The sequence below is a fragment of the Hemiscyllium ocellatum genome, chromosome 17 (genome assembly GCF_020745735.1).
Source record: "Hemiscyllium ocellatum isolate sHemOce1 chromosome 17, sHemOce1.pat.X.cur, whole genome shotgun sequence".
NCBI lineage: Eukaryota > Metazoa > Chordata > Chondrichthyes > Orectolobiformes > Hemiscylliidae > Hemiscyllium > Hemiscyllium ocellatum.
Window position 1 is genome coordinate 28314480 of NC_083417.1, and position 17306 is coordinate 28331785.

At 40.5% G+C, this 17306-nt stretch overlaps 1 protein-coding gene across 1 annotated transcript in view; it reads left to right on the forward strand.

Annotated features, from left to right (window-relative positions):
• The window catches only part of tmem231 (transmembrane protein 231), a 52675-nt gene that overhangs the window by 14490 nt on the left and 20879 nt on the right, over positions 1–17306 (forward strand). The window contains exon 2 of the mRNA XM_060837629.1: positions 7920–8086. Within this exon, the coding sequence (XP_060693612.1) occupies positions 7920–8086 (167 nt within the window). The remainder of the gene's footprint in view (positions 1–7919; positions 8087–17306) is intronic.

Sequence of the window (17306 nt, forward strand, 5' to 3'; positions counted from 1 at the left end):
AAGTTTAAAGTCCCACTGACCACCCTATTTATCCGCTTCACTAGAACATTGGTACCTGATCGGTTCAGGTGGAGACCGTCCCAATGGTACAGATCCCCCCGGTTCCAAAACTGATGCCAATGCCCCATGAAGTGGAATCCCTCTTTCCCACACCATTCCCTTAGCCACGTATTTACTTCCCTAATTTTCTTATCACTGTGCCAATTGGCACGTGGCTCGGGCAGTAATCCAGAGATTATGACCTTTGAGGACCTGTACTTCAATTTCCTTCCTAGTGTTTGATAATCCCCAAACAGGTCCTCCACCCTAGCTTTGCCTATGTTGTTAGTCCCAACGTGGACCACAACAACTGGATCCTACCCCTCCCACTCCAATATCCTTTCATGCCGGTCCGAGATGTCCCGCACCCTGGCACTGGGCGGGCAACACACCATGCAAGACTACCGATCCGGCTTGCAAAGGATACCATCTGTCCCCCCTAATTATAGAATCCCATATAACAACTACTTGTCTTTTTGCTCCCCCTTCTTGAATGGCCTTCTGCACCATGGTGCCGTGGTCAGCTGGCTCATCCTGTCCAGAGCCCTTTTCCTCATCTGTACAGGGAGCAAGAATCTCATACTTGTTGGATAAGGTCAAGGGCTGAGGCTCCTGCACTCCTGAACTCAGGTTCCCCCTACCTGCCTCACTTATAGTCACACTCTGATGTCCCTGATCACTAACTGAATGTGAATTACTTAATCTCCCAGCTGTGACTGCCTCCTGAAACAAAGCGTCCAGGTAACTCTCCCCCTCCCGGATGTGCCGCAGTATTTGAACCTCAGATTCCAGATCATCAACTCTGATCCGGAGTTCTTCCAGCAACCAACACTTGCTGCAGATGTGGTCACTGCCATTCACAATGGGATCAGCCAGCTCCCACATCATACAGCTACAGCACATCACCTGCCCAGCCATCTCTGCTTAGTTAATTACTTTATTACTTTGTACAGGTTTGAGTTAAAATACTTTCTGATCCCTCTCTGCTATAGTCTTTCTAAAAACCAATTAATAGATAAACAAAAAAGTAAATTTTTAACCAGTCACTGATAGAGAAATAGAAAATCCTTCCCTTAAAAAAAACCAGAGTACTTATTAAGGAGGTTAGAGGAGGAGGGCGGGTGGGAGACACTACAGTTGTAGAGTCTTGGGTTTAGCCACCTTGCTGATATATATACTCATGGTGAGTATTTATACTCAGTGCTTTCCTTCCCGGCTGCCCCTCTGGTCGTTGTCACTTCCCCTGCTGCTCCCGCTTCTTCTGTGAAGAATAAAAAAGCACCGCTGTCCGCTACCAGTAAGTAATTTTAAAACAAACTGTTTTACCTTAGCTGTAGTCTTCCGGGTTCGTTTAAACTCCGTTGCTGCTCGCACTCAAAAAGATAAGATGGTGAGGTCACTTGAGTGAGTGAGTAGATAGCCCTGCAAGATCTCTGCAGTGGTAGTGTGGGAGGTCAGGGTATTGGGGGCAGGTAGGTGAGGCAAGATGTTGTATACAACAATGAGAGTGGTAGATTGTGAACCTTTATGGGAGGTCCATGGCATAGTAGAATTAAAATGAGTGTGAGACAGCAGAAAGAAGATGGCGACAATTACCCTGGTGGAACAGAGAAGGTCAACACAACTGGTCATTTCGCTAGACTGTGGAGACTGCACTGACCCTGGTGGTGACTTTGAACATGTCTGGCAGGGTCTGAAGGCATAGCTTGCTCTGGTCAAAGAGGAAGAGGTCATACCTCCTCTGTACGACTCTGTCAACCAGCCATCTAGCTCCTTATCCACAAAGGCAAACCTTTTCTTCTCTGCCATGTCCAGGGAAAAGATGACTAGTCATGTAGGGAAACTCTAAACTGCTAGTGCTCCAAATTGTCAGTGATGCATCAACATAATTGAATCAGCTTGCCTGCTGACTGAAATGGGCGTGGAATTAAAAGGTAAGTGAAATTTCTCAGAGGCACAATCTTGTTGTTCTGTGCATTCCTTAATGTTATAAATGTATTACGTTGACTCATGCCCTTTACTTGAGACTTTAGGATTTGTTGTAGCATGCCAGATACAGTGGATTCCTCTCCTCAGTCTCCCATCAGGATACAGGAAGGCTTGCTTCATGGGGAACAGATGACTGCTACAACTGAAAAAGCTGTCTCCTGGGGCTGGTAAAGATTCAGTTTAAAAATAAAGATTTTTCAGGTACCAAGAGACACTGTCCAGAAAAAGCAATGTGAAGCGTACAGGGGCACACCAACACACTAATGGGATCCCTTGCAACATAATTCCGAAGGCACTTGCTCAGCATACTCCACCTTGCTGGGAACAGTCTCTTGCCATGCACTGGCTTGCTGCTTTTCACTTATGCAAAATGCTTAGTTTGGCACTACTAGATGTCGGTATTGTCTGCTAACAAAGTATGTATCTGAATTGGGAAGCATATCACAAGGAATACCTAGAACAGAAGATTTCATGTTTGAGTACATTCCAAAAGGTATTCAATACGATATCACATCAAAGGTTACTGCACAACATAAGATCTCATGGGGCTGATTTTTAAGCAATGAAAGGGGAGTTGCACCAACAGGAAACAGAATCTGGATAAATAAATTGTTTTTAGGTTGACAAACTGTAACAAGTGTGCTGCTGCAGGAATCGGTGCTGGGACCACAACTATTTACAATCAATATTTATGATTTGGATGAAAGGACTGACTGTTTGAAACCAAATTTGCTGAAATCATGTTAAGTAGGAAAGCATTTTGTGAGGAGGATGCCAAGCATTTGCAAAGCAAAATGGGTAGGTTAAGTGAGTGGGTACAGTTGGCAGCTGGAATATAATGTGGGAAAATGTGAAGCCGTTCATTTTGGTGGGATGATTAGAATAGCAGAATATGAGGGGATCTAAGATGGTGGCGATCTGAGAAGATCGCACTACGGAGCTTCACATCGCCCAACCCAGGTCATCGGGATTTCTTGGGACTTTGGAAGCCGGGTCTCCAGTTCAGCCTGCAACAGCCTCGGAGCCGATTACTCTCGTGAGATGCTGGGGAAGCAAATTGAAGAAAAGCTGGCTCCAGTCTCTCTCATACTGCAGAAGCATGAACAGCAGCTAGGAGACCTGGAGAAGAGGATGGATGAGGTGGAGCACAGGGTCGCAGTGGTGGAAACTGATGCCAGTTCATCCAAGGGTGAGATCCAAGCCCTGAAGATGCAGGTCCATAATTTGCGTGACCAAGTGGATGATATTGAAAACAGGGGCAGGAGAAAAACCATTTGGATCATCGGTCTGCCTGAGGGTAAGGAAGATGAGCGGCCTGCAGAATGTTTTGAGGATTGGCTTCTGAAATTCCTTGATTTGGAGGCTGGCATGAGAGGATTGAAGATAGAGAGGGCTCATTGGGTCGCAGGGCGGAGATCAGGTCTCGGTCAACGTCTTCATCCTCTCCTGGTGCAGTTCCATCATCACTGGAATAAGGAAAGAGTCATGGAGTCTTCCTGACTCCAGTGGAAGGATCTGAAGGCCCTAATTTAGGAGGACTCTAAGATCATGTTTTTTTAGGATTTTTCAGCGGTGGTGATCCAGAAACGAAAATCTTACGACGGTGTCAAGAGGAGACTGAGGGAGCTTGGGATTCAGTATTCCCTGAGATATCCGGCAGTGCTTTGGCTCACCTTGGCTGAATCCATGCATTTCTTTGACACATCGGAGAAGGCAAAAGACTTTTGGACAAACTAACATAATTTGAACAATTGTTGTATGTATAAATATTGTTGTTTGGGCATGTGTTTATCATTCTGGAAAAGAAATGGAGGAAATCCGGTTGGAGCTTTATTTTTCCTTTTTTTCTCCTCTATTGATAACAATTTGGTTTAAACTATGTCTGGCGTTAAGATATACATTTTCAATTTCTAAGTTAGGATATACCAAGAGGTGGGTGGGGTATTTATTTCCCCCTTTTTTATATATAAAAGAATTTTTTTATTCATATTGATATTCTATGGGGTGTTTATTCTTTTCAGCTTGTGTTTGCGGTGTGGCTCTAGCTGGGAGAAGTGACGGTGATTGGGATGGTTAGATGCCTACTTATGGGCAGTTCAGGATAGGTAGTTGCCCCCTCCTGACGGGGGTGAGTTCCCCTACTCAGCGCTGTTGGCGCTTTATATGTTGGTCTGTTTTTTGTTTTTTGTTTTTTATTTTTAATAATTTTGTGGATTTGTTAAATGTATTGGTTTTAGTTTATGTAGTTTTTATATTTGGTGGATCATGTGACACCAACGCTCAGCAGTTTGTGGTTTGGGTTCCTCCTCTCTGGAATTTAAATGTAATTGCAGAAAATTATGGCCAATGATTTGATTAAATGGTGTACCTGGAATATCAAGGGAAGTCACTCACCAATTAAGAGGAAGAAGGTACTCTTGAGTCTTAGAAAGGAGAAGGTGGATATTGCTTTGTTACAGGAGACACATTTGGATGACAAGGAGCATCTGAAACTACAGTAGAATGGCTTTGACTGAGTTTATTTCTCATCATTTAATACCAGAAGTAGGGGAGTGGCCATATTGGTTAGGAAAAATCTTCCATTTAAATTGTTGGAATGTGTTAAAGACACATCTGGGAGGTTTGTAATTCTTAAAGCCTTGATAAATGGGGAAGAATACGGTGTTTTAAATGTTTATTGTCCCCCAGCTCATCCCCTTAAATTTTTGGTAGATGCTTTTTCTAAATTGATAAGTCTCAAGTCCCAGCACATCATTATAGGGCGAGATTTTAACGGTCTCACGGATCCCACTGTAGACAGATTGCCCAAAGATCCCTCCATATCCTCTGTACAAACTAAACAGTTAGTGGGTCTGTATGGGAATTAGGATTGGTGGACGCCTGGAGGCGTCTCCACCATACAGGTCGGAATTTCACGTTTTTCTCCAATCCGCACAGATGTCACACGAGGATTGATTTTTTTCTGACCCCTGCGGTAACCCTGGATCTGGTGGCATCTTGTATGATTGGTAATATTACCATCTCTGATCATGCTCCAGTGTACCTTATGGTTAAGACTAAGGATGTTATAGTGGGTTCAAGGTACTGGCAAATGGATCCCTTTGTCCTCATTGATAGTAATATAAATATATTGTAAAAAAAAGAAAAGCAGAATATTATTTAAATGGGGAAAGAGTATAGAACTGAATTTGGTATCCTTGTACATGAATCTCAAAGGGTCAGCATACTGGTACGGCAAGCAATTAGGTAGGTGAATGCAATGTCAGCCTGTCTTGTAAGGGGACTAGAGAAGAAAAATCAAGTTTGCCAACCTGAAAACAATTTCTTTATCTAGCCTCTGTTTCCTGTTGGTGCTATTCTTCTTTCATTGCTTATAAATGAGATCTTAGTGCAACTGTTTAGGGCATTGGGGTGCAATTTTTATCTCCACTTAAAAAAAGTACAATTTTGCACTATAGGTCGTTCAGAGAAGTTTCACTACTTGAATCCTCCTTTGAAGGTATTATCTCATGACAGAAGGTTGAACAGGTTGAGTATATTTATTGAAGTTTAGAAGAATGAGAGGAAATTTCATTGAAGTATAAGATTCTGACAGGGCTGGACAAACTGGATGCAGGGATGTAGTTGAGGGGTCTGGGACAAGGGGTCATGGTCTCAAGAAACAGAGGATACCATTGTGGACTCAGATGAGAAGGATTTGTTCACGGAGGGTGGCAACCTTGCCGAATTCTCTAAGACTGTGGAGACAAAGTCATTGAATATATTTAAAACATAAGACTTCAAGATTACTGGGGTTGGCATGGAATAAGATAGGGGATTAACCATGATCCTAATGAGTGGTGGAGTGGGCTCGATGGATGAAATGGCCTTTTTTTATGTTTGATGTTCTATGTTCCTATTTGTTCCCTTGATCAAGTCTCTGTCAGAAATATGGCAGATGATAACTTCTTTCAACATGTGCTTGCTTTCAACCATTTCTGTTGAAGTAATTGACACAAAAGATGTGCTTAGTGGAATATGAGGCAACTACCCTTTACTGAAGAGGAACTAAATCTCGCAAATGGGAATTTTTCTTATTGCATAGTTATTGAAGACAAACCCCTTCTCCATGCAGGTACTTCCAACACAGCCTTGGAGAAAACATTATTAACATTAACCCTTGCACTCAGCTACAGACCTTCCCTGGGGCTAGCTGGGCAATTTGTTTTGCCTCTGTACTGTCCTTTACCGAACTCTTGCAGTAAAATTCAATACAAGTTATTGAACCCCTTCACTGGACTGAAATTTCTACTCCAGTTTTGCAGGTTTAGACAATCATTGTGACATGTACATAGGTGACTACAGTGATTTTGTTAGCGCTTATTCCTAACTGTAAGAAGATGTGTGATTAGCAGGAGTTGTTGTTCATTCTTGGTGTACCATTGGAAGAACTGTTGAAGAACGTGATCAAAAGACCTAATTTTCATCAGGATCATCTGCATAACTGTGCTGCTAGGGGGATAAAGACTTTAATAGCTGAAGTGACATTTATGGTGGGACATTATACCAGCCTTGTGGGATTCTTGTCCAACTCTAATCGCATTTCTTTCATGTGGTATGGTGATGGGGCAGTGTTGCTCACTAATAGCTAAGGGAACTTGCGATTGACTTATTTTACTACCAGCGAAGTCCCTAATACTATGAGAATGAAGCTGCATGGTATCATCCTTGATGATTTCTGGTTTCATGAACAAGTATTATGCATGAATTCTTACCTGAAGCCATTTTATGAATCCATTCGTGGAGCCATTTTTGGAAAATTGCGAATTCTTGGTTTTGATCTCAGCTGTGATCTTTGCAGAACAGAAATCGTTGTGATGTGCCCACAAAGGTAAAATCATGAACGTAATACATTTCAATAGGGAGTTTGGTTGTCCTAAAGGTAGATAAGCAGGACAAATTTGGAAAAACTGGTAACAGTCAGCTGACCTTGAGAATGTTGGCTTGCCTTGCAGGAAACCCTTCAATGCTGATGAAGCAAGTATGAATAAAGGATGCTTTTGTGGTTTTCCACTTAGGAAAACTATGATTTACTGCAAGGAACTGCCAATGACTAGATGTATGGTGTTCTAGAACTTGTCAGATTCTGCACTTTGCCAAAATATGGGCTAGTCCCATTCAGCATTAGTAGACACAAACTACATGCAACAATAGACATTGTTGATCAAAGGCTACTTGGTATAAAGCTATCAAATTTAATACTTTGCTTCTAAAGTCCATCAATCAGCATTTGGTAAACTGGAAACAAATGACTGCAATATTCCTCTATCCCTATACTGTGTGGCATTCGATATGATGATTTCTACCAGCACCACTTTCTGCGTGAAGCTATTTATGTCCTAAGCAAACAGCCAGTAAGTCAAGATCATTAATATCGATCAAGAAAAACAGGGGCCCTACCATTTAGTCCTGGTGAACTTATTTGTGTTTGCATTTGTCCAGTTCAAGAAACAAGTATTATTTTTAATGTTCTATGGACAAGGGTTTTATTTGGTGGGGGTGGGCGGAGAGAAGAAAAGATATGGAAGTGACAATTACTGCAAATATTCCCATTTCTTTCCTGGCTAATTGTTTAGTGATACCCTACTGGCTGAATTGTTAATTAGTTACTGCTTGTTCTTCACAGATTATCTAGCTGTTATAGTGTAGGCACTTGGATTTTGGTTAGATAACAACAATTATCTCCTTTAATCATACAGTATATGAAATAATCACAGAAATTGTAACGTGCAGCATGATGTATGTTAATGTGTAGCACTATATAGTTTGAAGGGTGGTACTGAATGAAAGACATCCATTTTAAGCTTATGTAAATACATGTTCTCTTAATTATTCTGATTTTCTTACCATAGGTTTTTGGTTAAAAATAAACACATACGAAGAACAGCCAAATGTTAGATTCCAGTACCAAGTTTTGATGATTGTTGGAACTAGCACAAGTGGTGACTTTGTGGCTTGGAGCACGTTTGAGAACTTTAATAATCTGCAAGGGGACAATCTTCGTTTCCCATTAGTGACAGTAAGTCATTCAAATTGATATAATTGTAATATTCTGTATACAACTTACATTTTAAAGTTAATTTTAAATATGTTCTTTACACGTGCATACCCAACTTAGTGTCATAGTCATAGAGCAATAGAGATGTACAGAATGGAAACAGACCCTTCAGTTCAACTCGTCCATGCCAACCAGATATCCTAACCTAATCTAATCCCATTTGCCAGCACTTGGCTCATATCCCTCTAAACAAACCCTTTCTATTCATATCCCATCCAGATGCCTTTTAAATGCTGTAATAGTACCAGCCTCCACCACTTCCTCTGGCAGCTCATTCCAGACAGGCACCATCCTCTGTGTGAAAAAGTTGCCCCTTAGGTGCAAGATGTAAAAAGGACCTCTCACCCTAAACCTATGCCCTCTAGTTCTGGACTCCCCCAACCCAGGGAAAAGATCTTGTCTATTTATCCTATCCATGCCCCTCCATGATTTTATAAACTTCTATAAGGTCACCCCTCACCCTCCGACACTCCAGGGAAAACAGCCCCAGCCTATGCAACCTCACCCTATAGCTCAAATCTTCCAACCCTGGCAACATCCTTGTAAATCTTTTCTGAACCCTTTCAAGTTTCACAACATTCTTCTGATGGGAAGGAGACCAAAATTGCATGAAGTAGGAATTTCTGCATTTTTCAGTGCCAGTTTGGACAAGTTGGTGGAGTTTCTTTGTTGTCGTGTATTCCAACTTCTGGCTGCATATTATTTACACCATTGTTTCTTTGTATTAATACAACTTTGTATTAATTAACCCTTGAAAATGAGCTATTTGGAGGCCATTATTGACAGTGTTGTAAATGGTGATTTCTTTCATAGTTGACCAGGACATGCTGGAGCATATGGTTTAGGGCTTTTGTGCCACAGGGCCCTTGTGATGCAGTGGTAGTGTCCCTATCCCTGGACCAAGAAACCCAGATTAAAATTCCATCTGCTCCAGAGAAGTGTAATAACCTCTCTGAGTAGATTGCTTAGAAAAATAGGGCTTTTGTGCCCTCTTGAGGTGCAGTGGTAGAATCCCTGACCTTAGATCAAGAGACCTGGGTTCAAATCCCACCTGCTCCAGTGGTGTGCAATACCATTTCTGACCAGGTTGATTAGAAGAATGGGTTAATAAAAAGGACTTTTGTGAGGTCTCTTGTGCACAATGGAAATGTCTCTACCCCTGGCCTGTGTTAAAGACCCACCCCAGAACCAGAAATGTGTGTAATAACATCTCTGTATAGCCTGATTAGAAAAGTAAGTTTTTTTTAAAAGTTAGAAATAATTAGAGCTTTTGTAAGGCCTCTTGTGGCATAGTTATTGTGTCCCTATCTCTGGATCAGGAGACCCAGGTTCGAGTACCATCTTGTTCCAGAGATATGTTAACATCTCTGAACAGGTTGATTAGAAAATAAGAGCTGGTGATTCTTTTAAAAAAAACTAATAATTTGGTGATGGGTTTTATTTAAAAAGTAGTAAAAATGAGGCTCCTGTGGTGGAGTGATAATGACCTATTTCTGAGTCAAGAGCTTGGGTTCAAGTCCCACCTGCTCCAGAGGTGTGTTATAACATCGCTGAGCAATCTGATTAGAAAATACCTATATCTGGGCCTCTTGTGTTGTGGTTGAGGCCCTACTTCTGAGCTAGAAATTGTCTTTTGTGTGTTGAACTAGGTTTCATGGGTTTCACTTATTATAGAAATGTCTTGTTGTTAAATTTACCTTTTGTCCTGTGCCAATTTAAACATTCTGCATAGGAATTTAAGGCTTATTTTGCATAATATGGCTTTTGTTTAATAGGGTGTTGATAATTATTGGGGATATTGATGAATTTTTCTAAATCTGCTTCTATATGAACCCCTAACAGTCAACACATATACAGATTTATTATTATGTGACCACATCACCTAATAAATGAGTTAATGAAAATAAGAAAATGTAGCCTCTCCATTAAAGATTGACAAGTGCTGAGCCACAAAGTTATGGATTGTAATGGTGTACTATTCTGCTGCTACTGATGGTCCGCGAGACCCCAACAATGTTAATTTTTGGGCTGTTAGGTTGGTGCCAAATTTGATCAATTTAGCACAATGGTTGTGTAAAATATTCAAACTCTGAAAAGGGCACAGATGAAAGTCAAAACATTCATGTTTAAAATGAAAATAGAGAAATAATATTGTGGAATCAGGAACTGGTAGAGTGGTTGAATAAATACTTTGCTCCATCTTCACAATGGGGGATATTAATGGCATTGCGAAATTACTGAATAATCAAGTAGTGAAAGTGGAGAGGAAATAAATACAATGACTATTGTTGGATGAAACTACAAGGGAAACTACTAGGCACATTGACCGACCCAGACCTCTGGAACTAATGGGTTGCATCCTATGATATTAACAGAAGAAGCTGCAGTGATCGTGGATACACTGGTAGTAGTCTTCCAGGAATCCTTAAAATTTAGAAAAGTGTCAGAGGATTGGAAAACTGAATGTATAACCTTTATTCAAAAAGCAAAGGGAACAAAAAGCCAGTAACTTAAGGTCACTTAAGTTAACATCTGTTATTGAGGAAATATTAGTCCATTCTAAAGGATGTAACAACAAAGCATTTAGAAGTACATAAGGTAATCAAGCAGGATCAGCATGGCTTCATGAAGGGAACAGCATGACTGACCAATTCATTAGAATTCTTTGAAGAGTTAACAAGCAGGATAGGTAATGAGAAGCCAATGGATAATATATTTGGATTTCCAGAAGGGCTGAGCTAAGATACCACATGTTAGGCTATTCAGTATTGTCAGACCCCATGGTGATGGACATGATATATTAGTATGGGTCGAGGACTGGCTAACTAATAAAGACAGAAAGTTGGGCTAAGAATGGAAGGGCACTTTTCTGGACAGAAGTGCTGGAGCAGTCAGTGCTTGAGGCACAATTATTTTCACTATGCACTAATGGCTGAGATGAGGAAAGACAATGTTCTATAACCAAGTTTGTGGATGACAGAAAAATAGGTGGGAAAATGCAAGGTGCGAGACTGGAAGAGTCTGCTGAGCAATTAGTAATCAGGATAAAATCTTGGAAGATGGAAAGGAATCTGAGCTTATGTACATTGTCAGGAAAATTATAGAAACTGAATATTATTTAATGGAAAAAGACTGCAGGAGGCTATAGCACTGGGAGCCCTTGTGTATAAATTGTGTCCAAGTTCAGCAGGTAAAAGAGAGGGTAAATGGAATGTTGACCTTTTATTTCAAAGAGAATGAAGTATAAAAAAAAGAGGGGGAATGTGCTGAAACTATACAAGGCATTAGTCAGACCACAGCTTGAATACTGTGAACAGTTTTGGGCCTGTTATCTAATGAGAGATATACTGGCAGTGGAGATTGTCCAGAGAAAGTACATTTGGTTGACCTTGAATATGGAGGGAGTATTTTATGAAGAGAGACTAAGTAGATTAGGCCTGTACTCATTGGTATTGAAAAGAATGAGACAACTTTATTAAAACATGGCAGGATTCTTCAAGGACTTCATGAGGCTAGATGTGGAAAGGTTGTCTTTCCCTTTTGGAGAGGCTAGGCTCAGAGGGTATAATCTCAGAATAAGGAGCCACTCAGTACAAAGATGAGGAGAAATTTCTTAGGTAGTAGTATCCAAAGTCCTAGATGACCACAATGCTATTCTCTCATGAGAGACTAAAATAACAGTTGCTGAATTTAACCTGAGGGTTATAATGCCTCAAGCAGGGGTCAGTGTTTGGGAATTGAACTTGAGCGATTAGCATCAATTCTGCATCGCAAATCAGCGATCCAGCCAACTGAGCTAACTGACTTCACAATCTCAGTGGGTAGTGAATCCGTGGAATTCTTTACCAGAGAGGCTATGGAGGCTGAGTCATTCATGGGATACAAATGTCATTGGTCAGGCCAGTGTATATTGCCCATCCATAATTGCCCAGGCTCAGTTGAGAGTCAATCTGTGAATCACGTGTCGACCAGACCAGATTAAAATGTCAAATTTTCTTTCTTACACGACATTAGTGAACCAGATACGATTTTCCAACAATCAGCAATGGTTTAATGGTCATCAATAGATTCTTATTCCATAAACTTGTTTATTGATTTTAAATTGCGATGGTGAGTCTCTGGATTAATATCTTGAGATCATGCCATTAGGCCATCGCCTCCTTGTCTGAGATTGACAAATTTATATTCAGTAATAGAACCAAGGCTAATGGGGATAAGGCAGGTAAGTAGAGCTGTGGACTATCAGAGCAGACATAATCTCATTGAATTGCAGAGAAGAATGGGCTGAATAGCCTATTTATGTTTCTACGTTTTATAGATTTACAGTCTGTAACCTAATTTAGTACAGCTTAATTATCTAAACAGACTAAAAGCATTGGATCTTACAGAGGGATAGTTTATAGATAACAAAGGGAATATTATTTATGTAATTTAATTTTATGCATGCATTGACAAGGCAGCGATTATTGTCTTTTTGTCCAAAAGCCTGATTGGCACTTGTTGGATGTGGTCAACTTTACAATCAATTTGTCAAGTTAATGTTATCTTTGTTATCTGCTGTTTTCTAACGTTAACTTGCTTTATCAATATTCTTGCAGTGGTACTTTGAAGTATGAACAAATTTTTCACATCTACCATTTTGTGTATATGTCAATTGTAAAGATATCTCAATAATGCATCTTGTCTTGGCTGTAGTTTGGACATTTGGCTTATAGTCTCCATGAATTTTACATAAAAGTTTTTAGATTTCTGCTTGTAGATTAAGTACTAGAATTCATGCAGTTTCAAAAGTATATATTTTAGTATTAAACCTGGAGGACCAAATTGTTGAATTTAATTATTTTCTTTACAAAGTAGAGATGAAGCAGAAAATGTGATCAATGCTATAAAAATCTCGGTAAATCCAAGCACAAATATCAGAATAACTAAAGTAGCTTGTTGTTCAAGCAAAATTTTCAATACATTCTATCTCTAATTTCCTGTTAATTGTACATTTAATTTTCAGCGTTATTCTTTTCTGTGATGATACTATGGCTTTAAGAGATGTATTTTGTCCTGCTTTTGGTTTGAAGAGAGGTTTTAAGTCAGAAGCGCTGAACTGTCAATTGAAAACTCATAAAATAAATAGGTTGTGAGGCCTTGTGTTTTTGTTTAGGGTTGTAACAATTGAAGCAGCCCAACAGAACCAGGATTTTTAGTTTTAGCTTTCAGCAGTTGCTGCTGGGATCTTGAAGAGTTGGAAGTTATTTTTTCCCTCTCTGTTACAGCTAAAAGATGGGGGTTCTCTTCCTGCTGATGTTGTTGCATGTAAGATAATCTATTTTCTGAAGTTGTCTTTTGCCAAGGGTGTATTTAATGGGATGTTACTATATTGGAACGGTTAATTAGTAGTAGCTAATAATCTATCCTGGAGTCATAGAGATATACAGCACAGAAGTAAACTCTTCAGTCCACCTTACCCCTCTCAACCAGATATCCTAAATAAATTTAGACTCATTTGCCAGCATTTGGTCCATATCTGTCTAAACCCTTTCTATTCATATACCTATCCAGACGCCTTTTATATGCTGTAATTGTACCAGCCTCCACTACTTCTTCTGCAGCTCATTCCATACATGCACTACTTTCTGCGTGAAAACGTTGCCCCTCAGGTCCCTTTTATATTTTCACCTCTCACCCTAAACCTATGCCCTCTAGTTTTGGACTTCCCCACCACAGAGAAAACACCGAATCCGTGCCCTTCATGATTTTATAAGCCTCTATAAGGTCACCCCTCAGCCTCTGACGCTCCAGGGAAAATAGCCCCAGCCTATTCAGCCTCTCCCAATGTATCAAACCCTCCAACCCTGGTCACATCCATGTAACACTTTTCTGAACCCTTTCAAGTTTCACAACATCCTTCCTACAGCAGGGACACCAGAATTGCACATATATTCCAAATGTGGCCTAACCAATGTCGTGTAGAGCCACAACATGATCTCCCAGCTCCTATATTCTGTTAAGTTTTCCAGTAGACTTAAGTTATACCAATTTCTTCTTTCTTTTATTGTATTTTAACAATAGTTTTAAATCCAGTTGTTTGATCAATTGAATGGCATCTGGAACAAAATGCTGAGCACTTGCTTTAAAAATAACAAAAATTTAGGGTCTAGGCTTTTTTTTCATGTATTTTGAGGGCATCTGGTCAGGTCGATAATATTGCCTAATTGCCAAAAGGTGCTGACAGCATTTTTCATCATGAATAATTGATTCATGTACCTTGGCAAGTAATCCTAAATTGTCACAGGGATGTTTAAAAAAATACATTTTCATTGAAAAATAGATTTTTAATATTGCAAATACAAAACAATACAAATAAAGAACACCAAGAAAAAGTAAAAAAACCCCAAACCACCGTCATGTACAAATGTATGAAAAAAGCCCCAACTACTTAACTAAATAAATAATAACTAACAGCAAACTAATAAATAATAATAAACAATAATATAGCAAAGCCAAACAAAACACTAACTCTTGAATATCATGAGCATTAATCTTCACCTATTCGTATGTTTGCGGCTCCCCCCTCTTATAATTTATAAAGCACAATTGTTACAGCTATATATTAGTGTGGAAGACAAATCTGTGTCCAGGTATTCCAGAAAGAGCTGCCATGTCTTAAAGAAATTCTCAGTTTTGTGGTGTACCGTACTTGTGAGAAAATCCAAGGGGATATGCTCCATAGCAAACTTCCACCAATCCGACAAGTCCGGGGGATTTTCAGTCACCCAACCTCGCAAGATATTCTTTCTTGCGCAGAAAGTGAGGATGTTGAAAAGTTTTTTCTTATGCGCATTTACAGGGAACATACTGGGCAAGCCAAGAAGAAGAGAGATTGGGTCCTTCTCCACCCTTACACCCAAAATCCCCTCCACTGCACCAGCCACAGCGTTCCAGTATGTTTGAAGCCTACCACAGGACCAGAGACAATGGGTAAGAGTGCCCGTACCAACCTTACACTTGGGACATGTTGGAGATACCCTGGTTTAAATTTTGACAAACAGTCCAGAGCCAATAGACCCTGTGGAGAATCTTCAACTGTAAAGCATAGGTCCTATTGCAAATTGATATCTTTCTGGTATTTTCCCAACTATCTTCCCATGCCTCTGAGGAGACCTCAATGCCTAGCTCTCTCTCCCACACCCTGCAAAGTTGATCAAACTCATCTGAGGGTCCGCCCCCTCAATTGATGATATAAAGTGCTGACAGAAAGTGTACTCTTAGCACTGACCATTCTCCTCTCAATGTCTGATTTGTAGGGATCAATCAAAGGTCTAGTCTTTTTTAATAAAATCCCTAACTTGAAAAAAACAAAAGAGGTCCCTGTTAGATAGCTTCTATTTATGTGCTAACAGATCAAAAGACATTATTGTGTCTCCCTCTAATAAAGCACCCATGCAAGACACACCCCTAGCTGCCCAATGTTTGAATCCTGAATCCATCACCCTCAAGACCTAGCACCTTCATAATAACACCCATAGGCATAGCCTCTGATTTTGCAAAATTAATCTTGTACTCCGAAAAGGTGCCAAACAAGCTGATGCATTGTATCAGGCGAGGCACTAATACTGTTGGATTTGACAAAAAAATCGTCCGCATACAACGCAATCTTATGTAATTTTGACCCCACTTCTGGAGCCAATATGTTAGGATCGTTACAAATGACCTCCACCCAACTGTTCAATCACCAATGTAAAAAGCAGTGGCGAAAGGGGACAGCCCTGCCGGCTGCCCCTAAAACTATTGAAATTGCTTGATCATACACCATTGGTACCACAGCGAGAGAGTAACTGTAGAGAACCTTTATCTGTCTTATAAAGGTTTTGCCCAAGCCAAACCGCTCCAGAGTATAAAAAAGCTACGGCCACTCAACTCTGTCAAATGCCTTTGCTGCATCTAGAGAAATCACCAATCCCTGTATTGACTGTTGTTGACATGCTTGAATTACATTAAGCAGTCTCCTAACATTATTGGAGGATCTGCGGCACTTTATGAAGCCTGTCTGGTCCTCTTTAACAATAGAAGGTAACACAGTCTCCAGCCTTAACTCGAGAGTCTTAGAGAGAATTTTAAAGTCCACATTTAAAAGTGAAATCTGCCTGTGAGAAGCACAGCTCTCTAGGTTCTTCCCTTTTTTCAAGAATAAGTGAAATATTGGCCACTCTTAGAGATGGCGGGAGACGATCATGACTGTACGAGTCATTGAACATGTTGAGCATTGGGCCTGACGGTGTGTTTATAAGTTCCTTATAGAATTCACTGGGAAGTGAATTTCCACGTATAGAGTCAGCTATTATGAGGGGCATAGCTTTAAATTAAGGGGTGATAGGTATAGGATAGGTAAGGGGTAGATTCTTTACTCAGCGAGTCGTGAGTTCATGGAATGCCCTGCCAGTAGCAGTGGTGGACTTTCCCTCTTTATGGGCATTTAAATGGGCATTGGACAGACATATGGAGGATAGTGGGCTAGTGTAGGTTAGGTGGGCTTGGATCGGCACAACATTGAGGGCCAAAGGGCCTGTACTGCACTATATTTTTCTATGTTTCTATGTTAAGTCTATCAGAATTGGGCGCCTTTCCACTCTGAAGCTGCTCCACAGTTTCCTGCACTTCTTGCTCTGATAAAGGGGCATTGAGAAAAGACTCATGTTTGGGGGTCACACCCAGGAGCTCCAGATCCTTGAAAAAAGACTCCATCTTGGCTTGCCCCTCCTCACAACCCTCAGATTGGTATAATTTAAGAGTAAAATCTCTGGAATGCCACATTAATCTTTTTTGGAATCGCATATTAGGTTCCCAGACCCTTCCCTAATCAATGTAATGGCTTGAGGGGCACTCCTTTTCCTGGCGAGATATGTTAGGTACTTGCCTGGCTTGTCACCATGCTCATATAACCTTTGTTTTGCAGAAGTAATCTCCTTCCTTGCTGTCTGTGTGAGCATGGAATTCAATGCAGACCACAGCGCTGTAATCCTCTGTAGCTTGGCCAATGAGAGCCTGTCAAAGTAAGCTTTCTTGACTGCCTTAAATTGTGCTTTGAGGACCCGTTGCTACTTGCCCTTTTGCCACTTCCTACTGGCAGAGTAGGAAATAACTAACCCCTGGCCTAAGCTTTGGCAGTTTCCCAAAGGATGGACAGGCT